This window comes from Pezoporus occidentalis, unplaced genomic scaffold (genome assembly GCF_034315485.1).
Source record: "Pezoporus occidentalis ecotype Australia unplaced genomic scaffold, CSIRO_AGI_Poc_V1 ctg168, whole genome shotgun sequence".
NCBI lineage: Eukaryota > Metazoa > Chordata > Aves > Psittaciformes > Psittacidae > Pezoporus > Pezoporus occidentalis.
The window spans coordinates 90,214-105,731 of NW_026913510.1; the positions used below are offsets into that span (position 1 = coordinate 90,214).

Genomic DNA, 15,518 nt, shown 5'->3' on the forward strand with positions numbered 1-15,518 from the left:
TTTTTCCCTGAGCTGTTGAACCAAATGACTCAGATTTAACAGTGACGTGGAGTGGTCTGCCTTTGATGAGTACTCCTTCAAAGAAAACCTCATCCTGAGAACGGGGAAAAGAAAGAAAGAAAGGAGATGGTTTGGACCTGCTCAGAAGATGCTCTGGTCATGTGTGGGCTACGCATCTGACCACATGTTGGCAGACACAAGCACACAGACGTCATGCATGGTGGGTCCTAGACCGTGCTGCTTTGCTGGGCTTGGCATGGCCGGAGGAATGAAGACATTTTCTGGGGTAAATTGTGGAGTAAACGGCTTTGTTTCTGGAGAGCAGGGATCACTTGTGGGATTTCTATGCTCTATATGTGAGATGTGCCATCACTGCCCAGTGCAGCATTGATAAACCGATGGTCTCCGAGCTTTGCATCCTTCCCCTTTGGGCTCCAGTCAGCAGCCTCACATCTCCCTGGTATTAAAATGGGACAGTTTTGATCTATCCTTCACACGGCCTTCATCTTGCCTGTTGCTTTTCAACCTTTTAAATTGTTTTGTCCTCCTCTGATTCCTGTTATGGCACCATAAAACTGTGCTGCAGAGAACACACTTATGTTCTGTTATTATGCAGTTCAGAGAAGTAAAAGAAACTCTTCAATGACAGATCCTCAGCATACCCCGAAAACCCTGCATAAACTCCGGACACAGCCAGGCACTATTTATTCACAGCGTAACACAAAGCAGGACCCTGTCTGCCTGTGGCACATTGTCAAAATATGCTCTTCACGCTCTCTGCAGCTGAGAAAAGCCTTGATGGGTTCTGGTAATTGCTCTTGAGTCTGTCAGGCAATGCTAAATCACATCTTTCCTCCTCCTCATTACTTCTTTGAGCTCACAGGAAGCACAGAAAATACAACACATGGCAACAGAAACAGAAACGTTTGGGGGTGTTTGGTTGGTTGGAGGTCAATGGTCTGCCACCAGTGTCTCCCATAAGCAAAAATCCTCCTCCACCCCAAAGCAAAGCCATAGACTTCGATTCCAGGGCAGCTCCCTGGGACCTGCCCTGCAGATGTGGCTACAGCTCAGCAGTCATAGCACTGCTGCCCAGTTATGAGTTATGTTTGTTACACCCAGACAGTTAACTTAGGACTTTATATTAGGAAGAAACACTTTGGGGAAAGCATACACCAAAGCACATCTTTAGCTTGCACATCTGCTCAGTTTCCTGGATCTTATCACCACTTTCCCCTTCTACAACAGCTTTATGTCTTCTCTGACAGAGCTCGTGCCTGGCAGCTGTAGCCTTAGCGCAGTTCTCTGTTTTATCTGTTTACTCTCTGCAGCAGTTTAGCCTTACTCATAGCACGTTGCCATTCTGCTACTCACACTAAGTAAGTATTTTCTGCCCTGGTGCTCTGGCTCATCTTGAGCACAGCCCAGGTACCAGAGATGCTCTTGGGGGCTGCAGAGAGGAAGGGACAGCAGGTGCCTTTCAATCACAGCCTCACTAGCCTGTGAGAATGGAAACTTTTCCACCTGGAGAAGAGATTCCTAGGAGATCTGACTGCAGCCCTTCAGAGTCTGTGAGGAGGTCATGAAGAAGATGGAGCCAGGCTCCTCACTTGGGTCCATGGTGTGAGGAAGGGCACAACAGGCATCAGTTCAAACGCAAGAGGTTCTGATTAGACATAAAGACAAACTTTTTCACAGTGACAACACCCAAGCAGTGGAGCAGGTTGCCCAAGGAGGTTGTGCAAACTCCATCCTTGGAGATTTCCAAGCCCTGACTAGAAAACATCTTGAGCAACCCGGTCTGACCTCAGAGCTGACCCTGCTTTGAGGAGGAGATTGGAGACCTCGTGAGGCCCATTCTAACCTGAAGTTCCTTATGATCCTAATGTATGTAATCTAAGTTTACCTCTAGAGTAGCTTATCTAAAACACTGCAGACAAGATGACTTGAAAGTTTGCTTTATTGATAGAGAATGGCACAGAAAGAGTGTGCTCTGCGGTGTGTACATATTTCCCATTAACTCCTTTTTTAGGTCCCTGCCAAAGGTTACAGTTCGTATGCTAAGTAAACAGATCGATCAAAACCAGAGTGTTAAAATTTAAACTAGCAGGACATAAGTGCTTATGCTTTACTCTGAAGAAATCTATTAGCCTCCTAAATAACTTAGGAAAAGATGGCAAATTGTATCCATCATTTTTGTTGGATTTCAAAGGTAACTGCTCCAGGAGCTGCACAGGAATTAGCAATGGTCTAGGATAAAAAAAGACAAATGAAAGCTTGCTGAACAAATCCAGACTTGCTCCATTTGCTTGGTGTTTAGATTGATTCAGTTTCCATCTTAACATGGGCATTGCCAGGAAGGGCTGGGGCAAAGGAAAAAGAAGGGGAAGAAAGAAGCCAGAAAAGTGTTCCTTCTGGCTCAGGCTGCTGTGATAATATCTAATATCCCTGGGAATGGCAGCGCATAGCCAGCCTTGTGGCTGAGCTATGCCTCCTGACCAGCAGAGCTGTGAAGAAAGAGCTTGTGACACTCCCCAGGCTGTTTGTCACAGCAGGCTGGAGGCTCTTTGCCTTTCAGATGCTTGACTCCATGAGCTCTCATCTCTTAGGTTTCTTAGAAGAACTCTCAGACATCTTCAATCTCATAAAACAATTTAAGGTTATCCTTGCTCTCTATTACTAATGCTCTGTGGCATTAGGTAATTGCTTAATTGAGCATTTAGGAAAGCATTAATATGTTTTTCTCTGCAAATGCATTATTAATATATACATTACAATCTCTGCTGTTAAGACTTTGTACAATTATTAATAGATTTAAAACGATACGAACTGCATGAAAACATTTTCTTCCAGGAAAAAGAAACTCAGAAGGACACAACTTGTATCTGGTCCATCATCAGGATAGATTACACATTTGTATCGATACTTCTTTATTCCAATAGTCCTAAGCCTGTTTGCAACATTTAATGTGGGAGGTATATTTCTAACCTGTGTTCCCTTCATTCACCAAGCCAACTTAGATGTTTGAAGGATAACAAACTGCTTTGCATCCACTCATTTTGACACTGGCTTCTCCACAATAAAACATATTATTTTCCTGTAGAGCAGCCCACTACCTACAACATTACTTCTTCTATTTAAGTTGTATTTAGGATTGCACTGACAACCTGCTTTGCCTTGGAAGTGAGAAAGGCAGTACACCTACAAGATATAATTTGTTTTGAATGCTTCTGGGAAGAACACATTAAAGACTTTAAATGAGATATGGTTTTCAAAGTAGTGAGCAGTGCCAAAAATGCATATGGGCTTGAACATAATATTGAAGTACTTGGAATGGTGAAGGAATTAACTCAAACAGGAGGTGCAGAAACCCTATACAGTCACTTAATGATTGGAAATAGTTTGGGGAGACTGTAACAGTTGGATGAGCTGGGGTTGAAAGGTAACACTACCACTGCATTAAAATAATCAGAAGTACATAAAACCAGATACTGGGTTGGATGAAAGCTCCATCTAGCTCAGCAGCTTCTGCCAGCAGTTGAGAGGATGTGAGTAGGAAGAGAACAAGAACAGGGCAAACACGTTCTGTATTTCCCAAAATACCTTTCCAGCTCCAGCAACTTACAAGTGAGGAACTTGCTGAGCCAGATCAAGAGTCTTTGATGATTTTTTAGGTGCTTTTTAAGCCCATGCAGTTTTGGTATCCACAATATCCTGAATCAAAGACTTCTCCTTAACTATAGACTGCAAGAAGCATTATCTCCTTTCATTTGTTGTGAGCCTTCCAAGCTCTATTTTCATTTGATGTACCTCAGTTTTCGTGTCTGATAAGTTAGTGAACAATCTTGATTCCTGTTCATCTGGACCACTGAAGATTTTATATAGCCTGTGATACTATCTTCCCTCCACTGCAGAGACACAACTGAGTTAACCATGCTCCAGTTCCACTGTATTATTTCTGAGATGGGGGGGGATACTAGAACTGCGTGGGGAATTCAAGATGTGGATGCAACAGGGTATACAATGGCATGCTTATTCTTTTTCTTTTGGCCTCTATTTCTCTCCTAATAAGTTTTAATGATAATCCTAACAGTTCTCAATTTCCATTTGGTCACTGCTGAGCCCTGAGTTGATGACTTCCCAAGCCACCTTATAACATCAAGGCCTTTTCCCTCAGTATACATGTAAAGTTAGGATTTTTTTCCCTAGTTACCCTTTCTCATTTAATCTCACCTGCCATTTTGTCCCTATATCTATCAGTAACATAAAATCATTCACAGCTTTTCTGCCAATCCTACCCAAAAAAGCTTAGTACCATCAACACATTTTATAAATCACTGTTCACCTCCATTTCCACCAGTTATTTGTCCATGTTTCATATCCATTAGCAACCTATTTTTTTACTTCCTTTTGGGAGGAGTCTTACTGAATGCTTTTGGAAATCATCATAGGAGGTTAATTGAATCTTCTGTGGCCCATGAACTTGTTGACTTCCTCATAGAAAGCTGACAGATTTCTGAAATACTAATTTGCTTTAAAAAAGCCATTAATGACTTCCCTAATGTGTCATCTTTCCCAGTGCCCACTAAGTCTTTTCTGGTCTTTACCATAATTACACTACTTATTTTTCTAGTAAGAATATCAGGCTCCTGGGACTACAGCTTCCAAAATCTTCCCTGAAATCCTTTCCAAAATCTGGTGCCACATGAGCACCAGAGCCCCCTGATGCCATGGGAGCTTTAAGTGAGAAGCTAGAGACAGAAGTTGGTACCTGAAGTACTTCATAGAATCATCATGGAATCATGGAATGATTTGGGATGGAAGCGACCTTAAAGCTCATCCAGTTCCAACCCCCTGCTATGAGCAGGGACACCTTCCACTAGACCAGGTTGCTCCAAGCCCTGTCCAACCTGACCTTGAACAATGCCAGGGATGGGGCATAAACTTGCAGGGATGGGGCACTTCATCTCTGAGCTGCTTGAAAACTCGCAGTTGAACACCATCTGGTCTCAGCAGTTGGCTACTGCTCATTTTGCTAACGTGTTGCTTCATCTTTTATACTTACACTTTAATCTGAGACATGTTTTATCAATTACTCCCCTTAAAGAAGCTTCCCAGTACTGGAGTTTACCCAAACTCATCCAGCCCACTCACAAATGCAAAAATTCATTTGGCTTTCATTTTGTGCCTGTCTCTTCTCCAGATGTTTCTGCTGCTTCTTAAACAATCTATTTGCCTTAAAGAGCAGACAAACTGTGGCTGGCTCCCTGATCTTTCCAGGAAAGACTTGTTATTATTTTTGTATCTTTAGCAAGTTGACCCTAGAACCTCCTTCTGGCTGCTTATCATGACTTTGTATTTAGCCATCAGAGATTATAGTCCCTTCTTTTCCTAATTTGGATACAGCTTGTTGAAGGAACCCTTCTTCATCCAGTAATACCCTTACCATGCTTTTTACTCAGTCTTCCTTTCATACATCCTCTGGTGAATTGGTTCTGCCCCCAGAACAGCAGCTTTAAACACTGTCCATGCCACTTGCAAAGAATTTTCTCTTTTAGGTGTTCCTTTTAGGCCCCTTTTAATGTCTTGTTTTATATTGCTCCTCTTTTTTGATAGAAAGCAGAATACTGCTGATTTTCTTTTTCTTGGTACTACATGGGTGTGGAATCCTGGATTTCTACAGTGTAGCTCTTTACCAATAATATTACGACACTGTTTAGGACCAATACAGGAATTGCTTTTTCTCTTCTGGCTTCTCAACTAGCAGTCAAGAGCAGTTTCTAAACAGTTAAATACAGCACTACCCCCTCCCACGGCACTTACCCAACCCAGGGTTGAGTTACTGAAGTCCTTATGATTGTGTTTCTGCCCTGCAGGCTCTCTAATATCCCCACCTTTTTAGCCTGGTGATGCAGTCCTAGCACTGCATTTTCCCTATTTATTTCTGGGACTCCAAACCACTGAGACTCAATCTGATTTATTGACAAACTTAACTGGTAACTGGAAGATTCTCTAAACTTTCTTTAAAATACAACATCCCCTGGCATGCCTTGTTCTGCCTTTTATTTTATATCTAGCAATATAATACTGAACAAATTTGATTGTTGACTTTTCTGATTAGCTTTCAAAACCTGAGGTTATCTTCTCACTGAGATTAATACTATTGTGGCCTCAGTGTGAAAGAAGACAGGCAGGTCATGGTTTCATGTGGTGCTCCTGGCAAGGGGGTATACGCATACATACCCCCTGCATAATGATTCCAGTAACTGGCTCTCTATTAGCTTAGCTGGGATGTGTGGAATTCCACAGTGGAGTCCTATCTTCATTACTTTGTCCTTATCTGTTTCTAGAATGTATTTTGATTTCTTAGTGCTGGCACAAAGATCCTTTCATATCCAGTTATAGAAGAAATAATCTTCCAGGTAGGAGAGTGGAATTGGATATGAAGAAGACAGATAAGTGAGTCCAGAGGACGCCACAAAGATGCTCAGAGGGCTAGAGCATCTCACCTATGGAGCCAGGCTGAGAGAGCTGGGCTGGTTCAGCCTGGTGAAGAGAAGGCTTCAGAGAGACCCTAGAGCAGCTTCCAGTGCCTAAAGGGGACAAAGAGAAAGCTGGAGATAGGCTTTTGACAAAGGCAGGTAGTGACAGGATAAGGGGGAATGGGTTTAAACTGGAAGATTAGATTTAGATGATTAGATATTAGGGAGAAGTTCTTCCCTGTGAGGGTGCTGAGGCGCTGGCACAGGGTGCCCAGAGAAGCTGTGGCTGCCCCATCCCTGGCAGTGTTCAAGGCCAGGTTGGATGGGGCTTGGAGCAACCTGGTCTAGTGGAAGGTGTCCCTGCCTGTGGCAGGGGGTTTGAACTGGGTGAGCTTTAGGGTCCCTTTCAACCCAAACCATGCTGTGATTCTATGATTCTACATTATCCATGTGGTTTTGCCTTTGTCCTCCATGCAAATTGGGCAAGTCCCACTTACACAGATGACTGATGTAATCAAATATACTGTTCTAGGTATACAGTTGATGTCTAACCCCAGCAGGTACGTCACTTTTTAAAATTATTGTGGAGAATAGCATTTTTAGCAACAAACACCTAGTTACAAAAGCACTCTGTCGAGAAAACGCTTCTCCTATGAAGGACACTGGGACTGTTTAAGCATTTCTACTCTAGTACAATAGCAGTGTCACTGTTCTGCAATTCACTCGTCAATCAGAATAAACATTAAAGCATAACACAGCTTAATAAAACCATTAGAGCTGTGCCACAGAAATAATTGCAAACTGGTAATAAGGGAGAGCCATTTACTTAAATGGAGCATTCTTTTAAAGTGATGATTTACCTCACCTCACCCATCAAAGCAGGAACATGGGAAGCAGCAGTGTTTATGATTCAGGGTCCTTCCTAGAAGACAAAATTGATGACTGAACTGGAAAACATCTTTCTTACATGGCCCTAATTATGCTCAGAGCTGAAATCTCTGAGATCTCTGCTTCAGAAATGGCTTGATCCTATTCACTGATAAAAAATGAAAGGCATCAGGGGCCCAGTTCTACAGAAGAGTAAGGTTTCTGTGGAAACAGCTAGACAAAAGCTCAGAATTAAAATAGCAATACAGGTAAGAAGGCAACTCTATAAGAAAAAAAGCAACTGAGAAAATAACAGGTATGTACAAATCTAAAACCAGACCCAACTAAATGATTTTCTTTTAGCAGCTGGTGCTGATGCCAAGGGCATGGTGCTCTCAGGCTTGCTTAAATATACTGAGGATAAATGCTACGGGGCTTCCAGAACTGTTCTGGTGCCTAACTCCCACTTCCAGAGAAGTGCCCAGATAACTTAAAACCCCCTTTCCATGTATATTTAAGCAACTAAATGTCTCAGAGAATCATTAAGTCCATAACTACATATCTCAGAGATCATGGGAGCTATTATTGTACAATGTTTGATGAGATGCTGCCTCTCTGCCCATCCGCCTTTCCAGCATGGCCCAGCAGTGTGAGCTATGGGCACACCACTGTGTGTACCTCTTATACCCACACCCCAAACCATCGCCGTTCCACTGCCTCCCTTCACAAAAGAGCAGTGTTTCAGAGCCCACATCATGCAGCAGCAGCAGGAGCCAGCAGCAGCAGGAGCCAGCAGCAGCACGGTCCACACCTCTGTCAGCTCCCACATCGAAACGTGTTTGTTGCCACGATGCATTACACTACCATTGTCAAAGCTGCCATAGTGACGTGCTTTCAGCAGCAAATATAGCAGTTGAAAACTGATTTTAATCTGTTTCTAGCACTCTTAAACTCTGGTGGAAGTGAACACGTTCTGAAATGCTTTCTGCTATTTATCTTTTTTATGTTTTCTTCCCCATGGATGCCATATTTTCTCTTACAGTGATGTTTTTTTCTGAGATCTATTAAGGTTTTGTTTCTGATCTGCTAACTCCCACATTTGTAAAAGAAGTTAATATAATGTCTCCTTGTTGCAGCCACTCTTCTTCAAGGCTGCTTGCAAAGCCTGGTTGTTTCCCCACATGATGGGCCCTGTGACACCCTTGTGCATGCCTGGCTGCACAGCTGGGGTCTTTATTTACATCTGCTTAGAGCAGCTTCCAGTGCCTAAAGGATCGGACAAGAAATCTGTAGAGGGACTTTTTACAAGGGCCTGTAAGGACAGGTCAAGGGGGAATGGCTTTAACTGACAGGGGGGAGACTGAGATGAGCTCTTAGGCAGAAGCTCTTCCCTGTGAGGGTGCTGAGGCGCTGGCACAGGGTGCCCAGAGAAGCTGTGGCTGCCCCATCCCTGGCAGTGTTCAAGGATAGGCTGGACACAGGGGCTTGGTACAAGCTGCTCTAGTGGAAGGTGTCCCTGCCCATGGCAGGGGTTGGAACTGGATGAGCTTTAGAGTCCCTTTCAACCCAAACCATTCTATGATGTTTCTTTGATTCCATGAGAGAGCATGAGATAATTGTTGATGTCTGTTCCAACTGTAGATGCCATGATTCTATGCTATTCTTGTTTTGCAGCAACCATATAGGCTAGGGGGTAATTTTTAGGTATCACAGCAATAACCCAGATATTAAAAAACAAAACAAAAATGCATTTTCCTAGCCAGCGCTGTAATGCAATGCCTTCATCTGCAATGACTTAATCCGTTGTCTTGCTTAACCATCTGTCTCCCGCAGCCGGTGTCTGGCTTCCTAGCTCTGCTCCAGTGTTTTTTCAGCTCTTATGTTTTCCTTTGCGGTCCAGCTGGTGACTTCTACATCCATGATCAGGTGTCTCTACAGTTGCTCCTCCTCTCCTGCAACCCAAGCAGCCGTTTTACACATCCCACCCCTAAATCAGATCTGTTTCCCTGCTTATTGTGGCAGCGTCGTGTCAGGAAAACAATTCCCTAAGGCGGCTGTGGAGAGGCCTGAAAACCCTCACGCACCCAAGCTCCCGGCGGTGAAAGGTACAACAGAAGCAACTAAAAACGCTGTCATTTGGGGTCTGATCTCGTTTTACCACATAAAGCGCTGCGCAGAAGGCGAGATGAAGCAGTGGGGGGCTGCGGGGCTGAGGTGACGGAGGGCTCGGATCCCCCCCCCCCCGCTCGACCCCTTGGCGGAAAATAACCCCAAGGCTACGATTTTCTGAGGAAATAAAGGCCTGGAAGTGTTAATTCCTGGAAATGACTCCATTAAAGACCGCGGATCCCAACCGCTGCAGCACCACACAGACCGCAGCGCTGCCTCTCCTCAGCGGCGCAGGCCCCGCTCTCCCCCCCCCGCCGTCCCCCCCCGCCGTCTCCCCCCGCGCTCGGCTCCCATTGGCTGCGCTCCGCCACGTGCCGCGGAGCCCCCGCCTTCCCCCCCCCCCCCCCCCCCTCCTCTCCGTCCGCCGGGTGCCGCGGAGCCGTTACCTGCGGCGGGGCTGCGCTGCCCGCCCCGATGCGCAGCCGAGGCGCCCGCAGCCGGCCCGGCGCAGGTAGAGGCGGTGGGGCCGGCGGCGGGTGGCGGTTATTCGGTGTGGTGGTGAGGGCCGGTGCGGCGGCGAGGGGCCTGCGCTCGGCGGGTGGGGGGGACGTGGTAGCGCGGAGGGGGCTTCGCCTTCTGAGGCGCCTCAGGGGCCTCTGTCGCCGCCGAGAAGCGGCTGAGGTGCCGCTGAGGCGCGAAGGCACCAGCGTTTGGGGGTGTTTTCCGGGCGTCCCAGTGGTATTTGTGCGTTCCCGGAGGTCTCGGGGGTCACCTGGGCCAGCCCCCCCCCCCCCCATGCTGCTATGGGGGACTGAGGCGTTTAGGATGTACCCCACGAGGTCTGTCGTGGGGAGGGCAAAGGGACGCCAGGCCTGGGAGGTCTCTGGGTGGTGAGGTGCGGGCTGCGGGTTCTTGAGGAGATGGGGTTGAGTCTGTCTCGGGCCTCTCCGGGGAGGGAGAGGAATGTAGCTGGGGTTGTTCTTCTGTATATGTTCTTCTGTATAGGCTTACACTTGTCTGCAGGTTGCGAGAGCATTTTTGTCGTGGGAGCGTTGTGACTATGAAACAACTTCTGCTATTGCTGGCAAAACCTTCTTTTCTTCAGCAGGAGTCTTTTTTGTGTGCTGAGCTGTTTGGTTCTTTGTTTGTTTGTTTCAGTAGATAAGATCAAAATGCAAGGCTGATGAAGGAGAGATGTTTGTTTTGCAGCTCGCTTTAGTTATGGAAATGAATGGGAAATGTTCATAAAATTACCAGAGGTAAACAGCTTTCCTGTGGCAAATGGCTGGTTTTGTCTCATTGTGAGAAAAAGGGTAAATAAAGATGCATATGTCTTACTTCTCTAAAGAAGACTTATTGAGATAAATGGCCTTTATGCTTCTTAAGTGGATGCCTGTTAAATGCAGCTTATGAAGGGACTGTACAGGTGCAGTTTAGAAGTGCTGTGTGGTTTTCCTGCAGACTCTGTTTTGCTGCAGTGAGGTTCCTATCTCCCTTATGGATCGCTCAGCAGGAAACCTTGAGCTGTCTCGCAAGCCCTTTGCTAGCCAGGCAAGGGGTAGCAAACACAGGGGATTTCATTTAAAGGTCAAAATGCAGCTGCAGAGTTAGTGCATCACTTCCTCGGGGGTGATGAGAAATGAGCTTGTTCTGGCCTCTGTTTTCCTGGAATTCCTTGGGATTTAGCATCCTCCCTTCCATAGAGTTTGTTTGAATTGGCCAAATGATTAACAGGCAGTTAGGGGCAGGATGTAGGAAGCCAAAGCGGGATAGCAGAAGCTTCCTTTTACTGAGCAAAAGGGGCTAAAAGCGTTGAATTCTGTTTCTTTTGGACGTATCAGTTAGGTGATGGACGTGGAACATGCCTAGATGCTGTGGAGCTGGTGTATTTGGAGGGTGGGTTATTTAGATAAGAGAGCCCGGACAACTGAGGTGGGGTTTGAGTTTTGATGAAGACTGTATTACTGAACATGACCCAGCCAGTACTTCTAACTTGCCATGGAGTAGTTTTCACGTTATAAGTGAGTCTGAACGAAACTTGCTCAAACACAGCAAATTAAAGCATCTGCACTTCAGAACCGCACAGTAGTAATTTGGACTCAGGACTTCTAGATCATGGAGGGTCTCCCCTGTTGCAAGACAACTCTCTCTCATAAGAGCATTTGTAAAATATTAAAGACTTCCTTAAAGCTTGTGTAAATTGCAATTTGCCATTACTCCTATGGGATGGCTATTTCTTTGCTGCTCAGGAGCTTTTTGCTCCATATAGTCCCTATTTATTTATGACCACGTTTTCCTCTGTGCTAGGATTGTCTGAATTGCTTGCTTTCAGCTTTGGTGTTACATGTTTCATGTATCTAAAGACAAAATCTCTGCCTGTTTTGTGAAGCTAAACAAGTCAAGTTCTCTGTTCTCCTTGTGAGCAGCACTTCACCTGTCCCACCAGGTCTGTCTGCAACCTGAAGTCTTGAATTCAGAAATTAAGCATTAAATTTGGTTCCAACAGTGTTCTGTCCTGTATTGTGATTTCCTTTTAAGCCTTCTCTTCATGGGAGGCTTTTGGCGTCTCCTTTTTTGCTTCTGTAGGCTCAAGTGTGATTTCTATCTTGATCTCTTTGAGTGTTAGGTGATAACCGTGGTAAAAATGCTGCTCCACTGTTAACATTGTTCCGTAATTACCAGTTGTTTGATGCTATTCTGCTGCATAATTCAGATGTAATATGAAACATCTTGGCTGTGTAAGTCTGCTGGCGTGTTTCCTTAGCCCAGTAAAGATTAATGTTATGCCTTTTCTTTTCCGACCATTTCTTTTAGGGAAGATTTATTCCTCCAACTTGCCATGTAAGGTGAAAGACCTCATTGTTTTGACTTCTTGGTGGGGTTCAAAAATATCTTCCACCCATGCTGGATAAACTTGCCTGGCTTGTGGTGGGTGATGTGCTGATACACATTTTCTCTCATCCTCCCCTACTGGCTGGCGCAGCTCTTCCCCAAAGAACTGGAACAGATCCCTGCTTCTACAAATGCAGGCTCTGCAGGCTTGGGGAGGAGGATGTGCTGGGAAAGGAGCCTGTGAGGTGCATAGGAAGGGTTTGTGAGGAACAGCTGCCTGCTGGCGATTCATTCTTCCTGTGTGTTGCTGATTTCAGCAGATGCTGAGGAGAGTGGCTGCCTCAGGTTTTGAACAGCCCAAGCAGGCAGGCCACTGCTTTTTCACACAGATAAATGAAAGGGGAAACTGGGATTTCCTCTAAAATACACCCTAAAACCAGAAGGCGGGGAGAGGGCATGAGGGGGGCTCAAAAGCTTCCTCTGCAAGAAATAAACATATCTTTTTAATACCACTGCTCTTAACAGCAGTGCTTTAACTTGCCTCTTTCTTCCTGCTTGGCTGACATGCTGGCTTTCTGTGGCTCATTTGGGAGTCAGAAAAATTCCAAAATGAGATACTGTTCTCATCTGTCAGAAAGCATCTGCTGCCCTCTTAAGTGTTGAAGCGCAACGTGTTGATTCCTCTTGTGTTAATGTATTATGGATTTTTGCTGCTCTTCACTTTAGAGCTTCTGGAAGAGGTTTCACAGAACTGCTTAGAAAGCTTGACTAGAGAAGAGGGTGCCATAGGAGAAGTGAAATCAAGAGGGTGATCCCTGCTCTGAACATTGAGCTCACTAAGAGTTCCTGCCTATAATGTTATTGTAGCAGACACTATTAATAGCCAGAAAGCTTCCTGTGAATGCTGCTGAAAGGAAGTGATGGTGTTACATGCTAAGCATATCTAATTAAGCCAATAATTGGACTGGATTTGAGCTGGAACCAATTATTTTGTCTTCAGTCTGGATGACTCGACCTTAAGAGCAAGTTATAGCCTACCTATGTGTAGCCTTCCTAAAGGAAGACTTAGCAAATACATACCATAGTGTAAGGTTATTAGTGATTTCATGAGTCAGTTGATGCTTGATGTTGCAAAGAGGTTGTAGGAATGAGCCATTAAATGATAAGAAGAAAACACCAGGAGAGCATCATAAGGCAAGGAGAGAAAAATGATGATGCCTACCAATAGTAAGGTACCAATGAATACCTGGCTGGTATTCATGGCTCCAGGCAAAATAATTTTCACCTGTGTTGGTGCCTTTGAGAGTGTCTGTAAACTGCTCTGAAATGCCCATTTGTCTCTTATTTCACTTTTTGCCAACAGTGTCCACATGTGTGGTGATTCATTTTTATGCTCTCATTTTTTGAGGGGACAGATCTTGACTAGACGAATTGCAGATTGTACAGATGTTGTTGGTTTTTAGTTTTTATTACCTGATTACGAAGCCTTAATAGTCAAAGATTTGTCCTATCTCTACAGTCCCTGATGAAGAGTCCCTCCCCAGCATCCTTATAGGCCCCCTTCAGTCCTTATGAGGTCTCCATTCAGGCTTCTCCAGGCAGAACAGCCCTAACATTCTCAGCTTGTCCTCATACAGGAGGTGCTCCAGCCCCTGATCATCCTTGTGGCCTCCTCTGGACTTGTTCCATCAGCTCCGTGTCCTTCTTGTGTTGAGGACACCAGAACTGCGCACAGTGCTGCAAGGGGGGTCTCAGGAGAGCACAGTAGAGTAGAGGGGCAAGAAGTCACAGGATGCAGCCCAGGATATGGTTGGCTTTCACTCATGGCAGGGAGTTGGATGATCTTGAGATCTTTTCCAATTCAAATCATTCTATGAAAGTTCATTTTGCAAGACACATTATGCACTAATGTAATCAATATCCTGTTGTAGGTACTTATGACCATATTATAGGCCAAACTTCTTTCTGCCATCAAGGGTGTATTCTTTCTATTGACTTTATTAAATTAACCAAAACAATTGACTCTGCTGCTCATCACAACAGGCATATCTGTCAAATGCTTTTCTTCATTCAGTAGTAATAGGTGCTAAGCAAATAATATTCAAAGCAAGTTTTTATCCACTGTCTAAATATGTTAAAGTACCAACTTTACTGTGGGGTCTGTATGGTTGCAATCAAAAAAAATAATTGACAGATGTCTCTTAATTTTTTACTTCAGTTCCTGTTTTTCCTCTGGCAAGAAGCTGTTAGTAACTCATCTGCTCCCTGGCTGCTGTCTCTTTGTCTTGAGAACATTTCTGCTAGGGAGTGGTACAATGATGATCAGTGAGTTATTGGAAGATAAATATCCAATGGTTCATACATTGCTACAGATTAGAACACAAGAGTTCTCTTGTGCCTCAGCGTATCCCTGGTAAGTTTGCCTCAGATCTTCAATATCTGTGGAATTTTTCCTCTTTCTTGTGGTTCTAAGGGTTTTCTGTCATGTACCATTGAACAAGAGTCTTAAAGAAGGTACTTCAGTGTTTGTTGTGTTAGAGAAAGAAATATCCCAAAGGAGCTGTTTCTGATTGGGAAAACTTGTCTGTTCCTTTACTCTCTTTCCCCTGAGTATTTTGTCACTATTGGCAAATGGGCCTGTTCAGATAAAAGACTTTTTACTTTGCTTGTGTAGGTTTTAAATCCAATTTCAACATCTGGGCAGCTTTCAGTTAGCATTGCTGGTCTGTTAAATCTGTGTTTAGGCTTTGGCTTAGAACTTTGGATTTCCTTCTGCTCTTTTGCTGTGTTGCAGTTTCTGGGGTGCCTCTTGCTAGAGGATGATTGTATGTTGTTCCAGGTTAATTGTTTTCTTGATAACATATTATTTAAATCATGAAAGAGTTTGTTTCCAAATGATTTTTGTGTTTAGGAAATACTCTGTGTTTTGGATGGGTAGAAAATCCTTTAATCCATTGCAGCTGTAACGGAGCAGTTTGACTGTACAACACTTGCAGCTGCATAGTCCTCCGTGTATAATGGGTTGCACAGCTCACTGCCCTTAGCTTCAACTTCTTTATTCTTTGTATTACCATTTTTTCTCCCTGATTAGTATTGGGAAGGGGCTTGATCCATTGTTGATTTATAAAGGTAAATGTGAAGGAGCTGGGACAGACTCTGTGGAACCTGTGGCAAAAATAAGGGAAATAAGGGAGACAAGAAGGGGAGGAGGAGAAGTGTTTGGTTTAA

The 15,518-nt window shown here is 44.5% G+C and overlaps 1 protein-coding gene across 4 annotated transcripts in view; it reads left to right on the forward strand.

Annotated features, from left to right (window-relative positions):
* The first annotated feature begins 9,846 nt into the window (after window positions 1-9,846).
* ST3GAL5 (ST3 beta-galactoside alpha-2,3-sialyltransferase 5) overlaps window positions 9,847-15,518 on the forward strand; it is a 29,252-nt gene continuing 23,580 nt past the window's right edge. For 2 of the 4 annotated variants that reach the window (XM_062613516.1, XM_062613518.1), the window contains exon 1: window positions 9,847-9,969. Coding sequence is in view for 1 of the 4 variants with exons in the window: in XM_062613515.1 (XP_062469499.1) it covers window positions 9,933-9,969 (37 nt within the window). In the remaining 3 variants the exon portion in view is untranslated. The remainder of the gene's footprint in view (window positions 9,970-15,518) is intronic. The other 2 variants (XM_062613515.1, XM_062613514.1) reach the window with 2 other exon arrangements.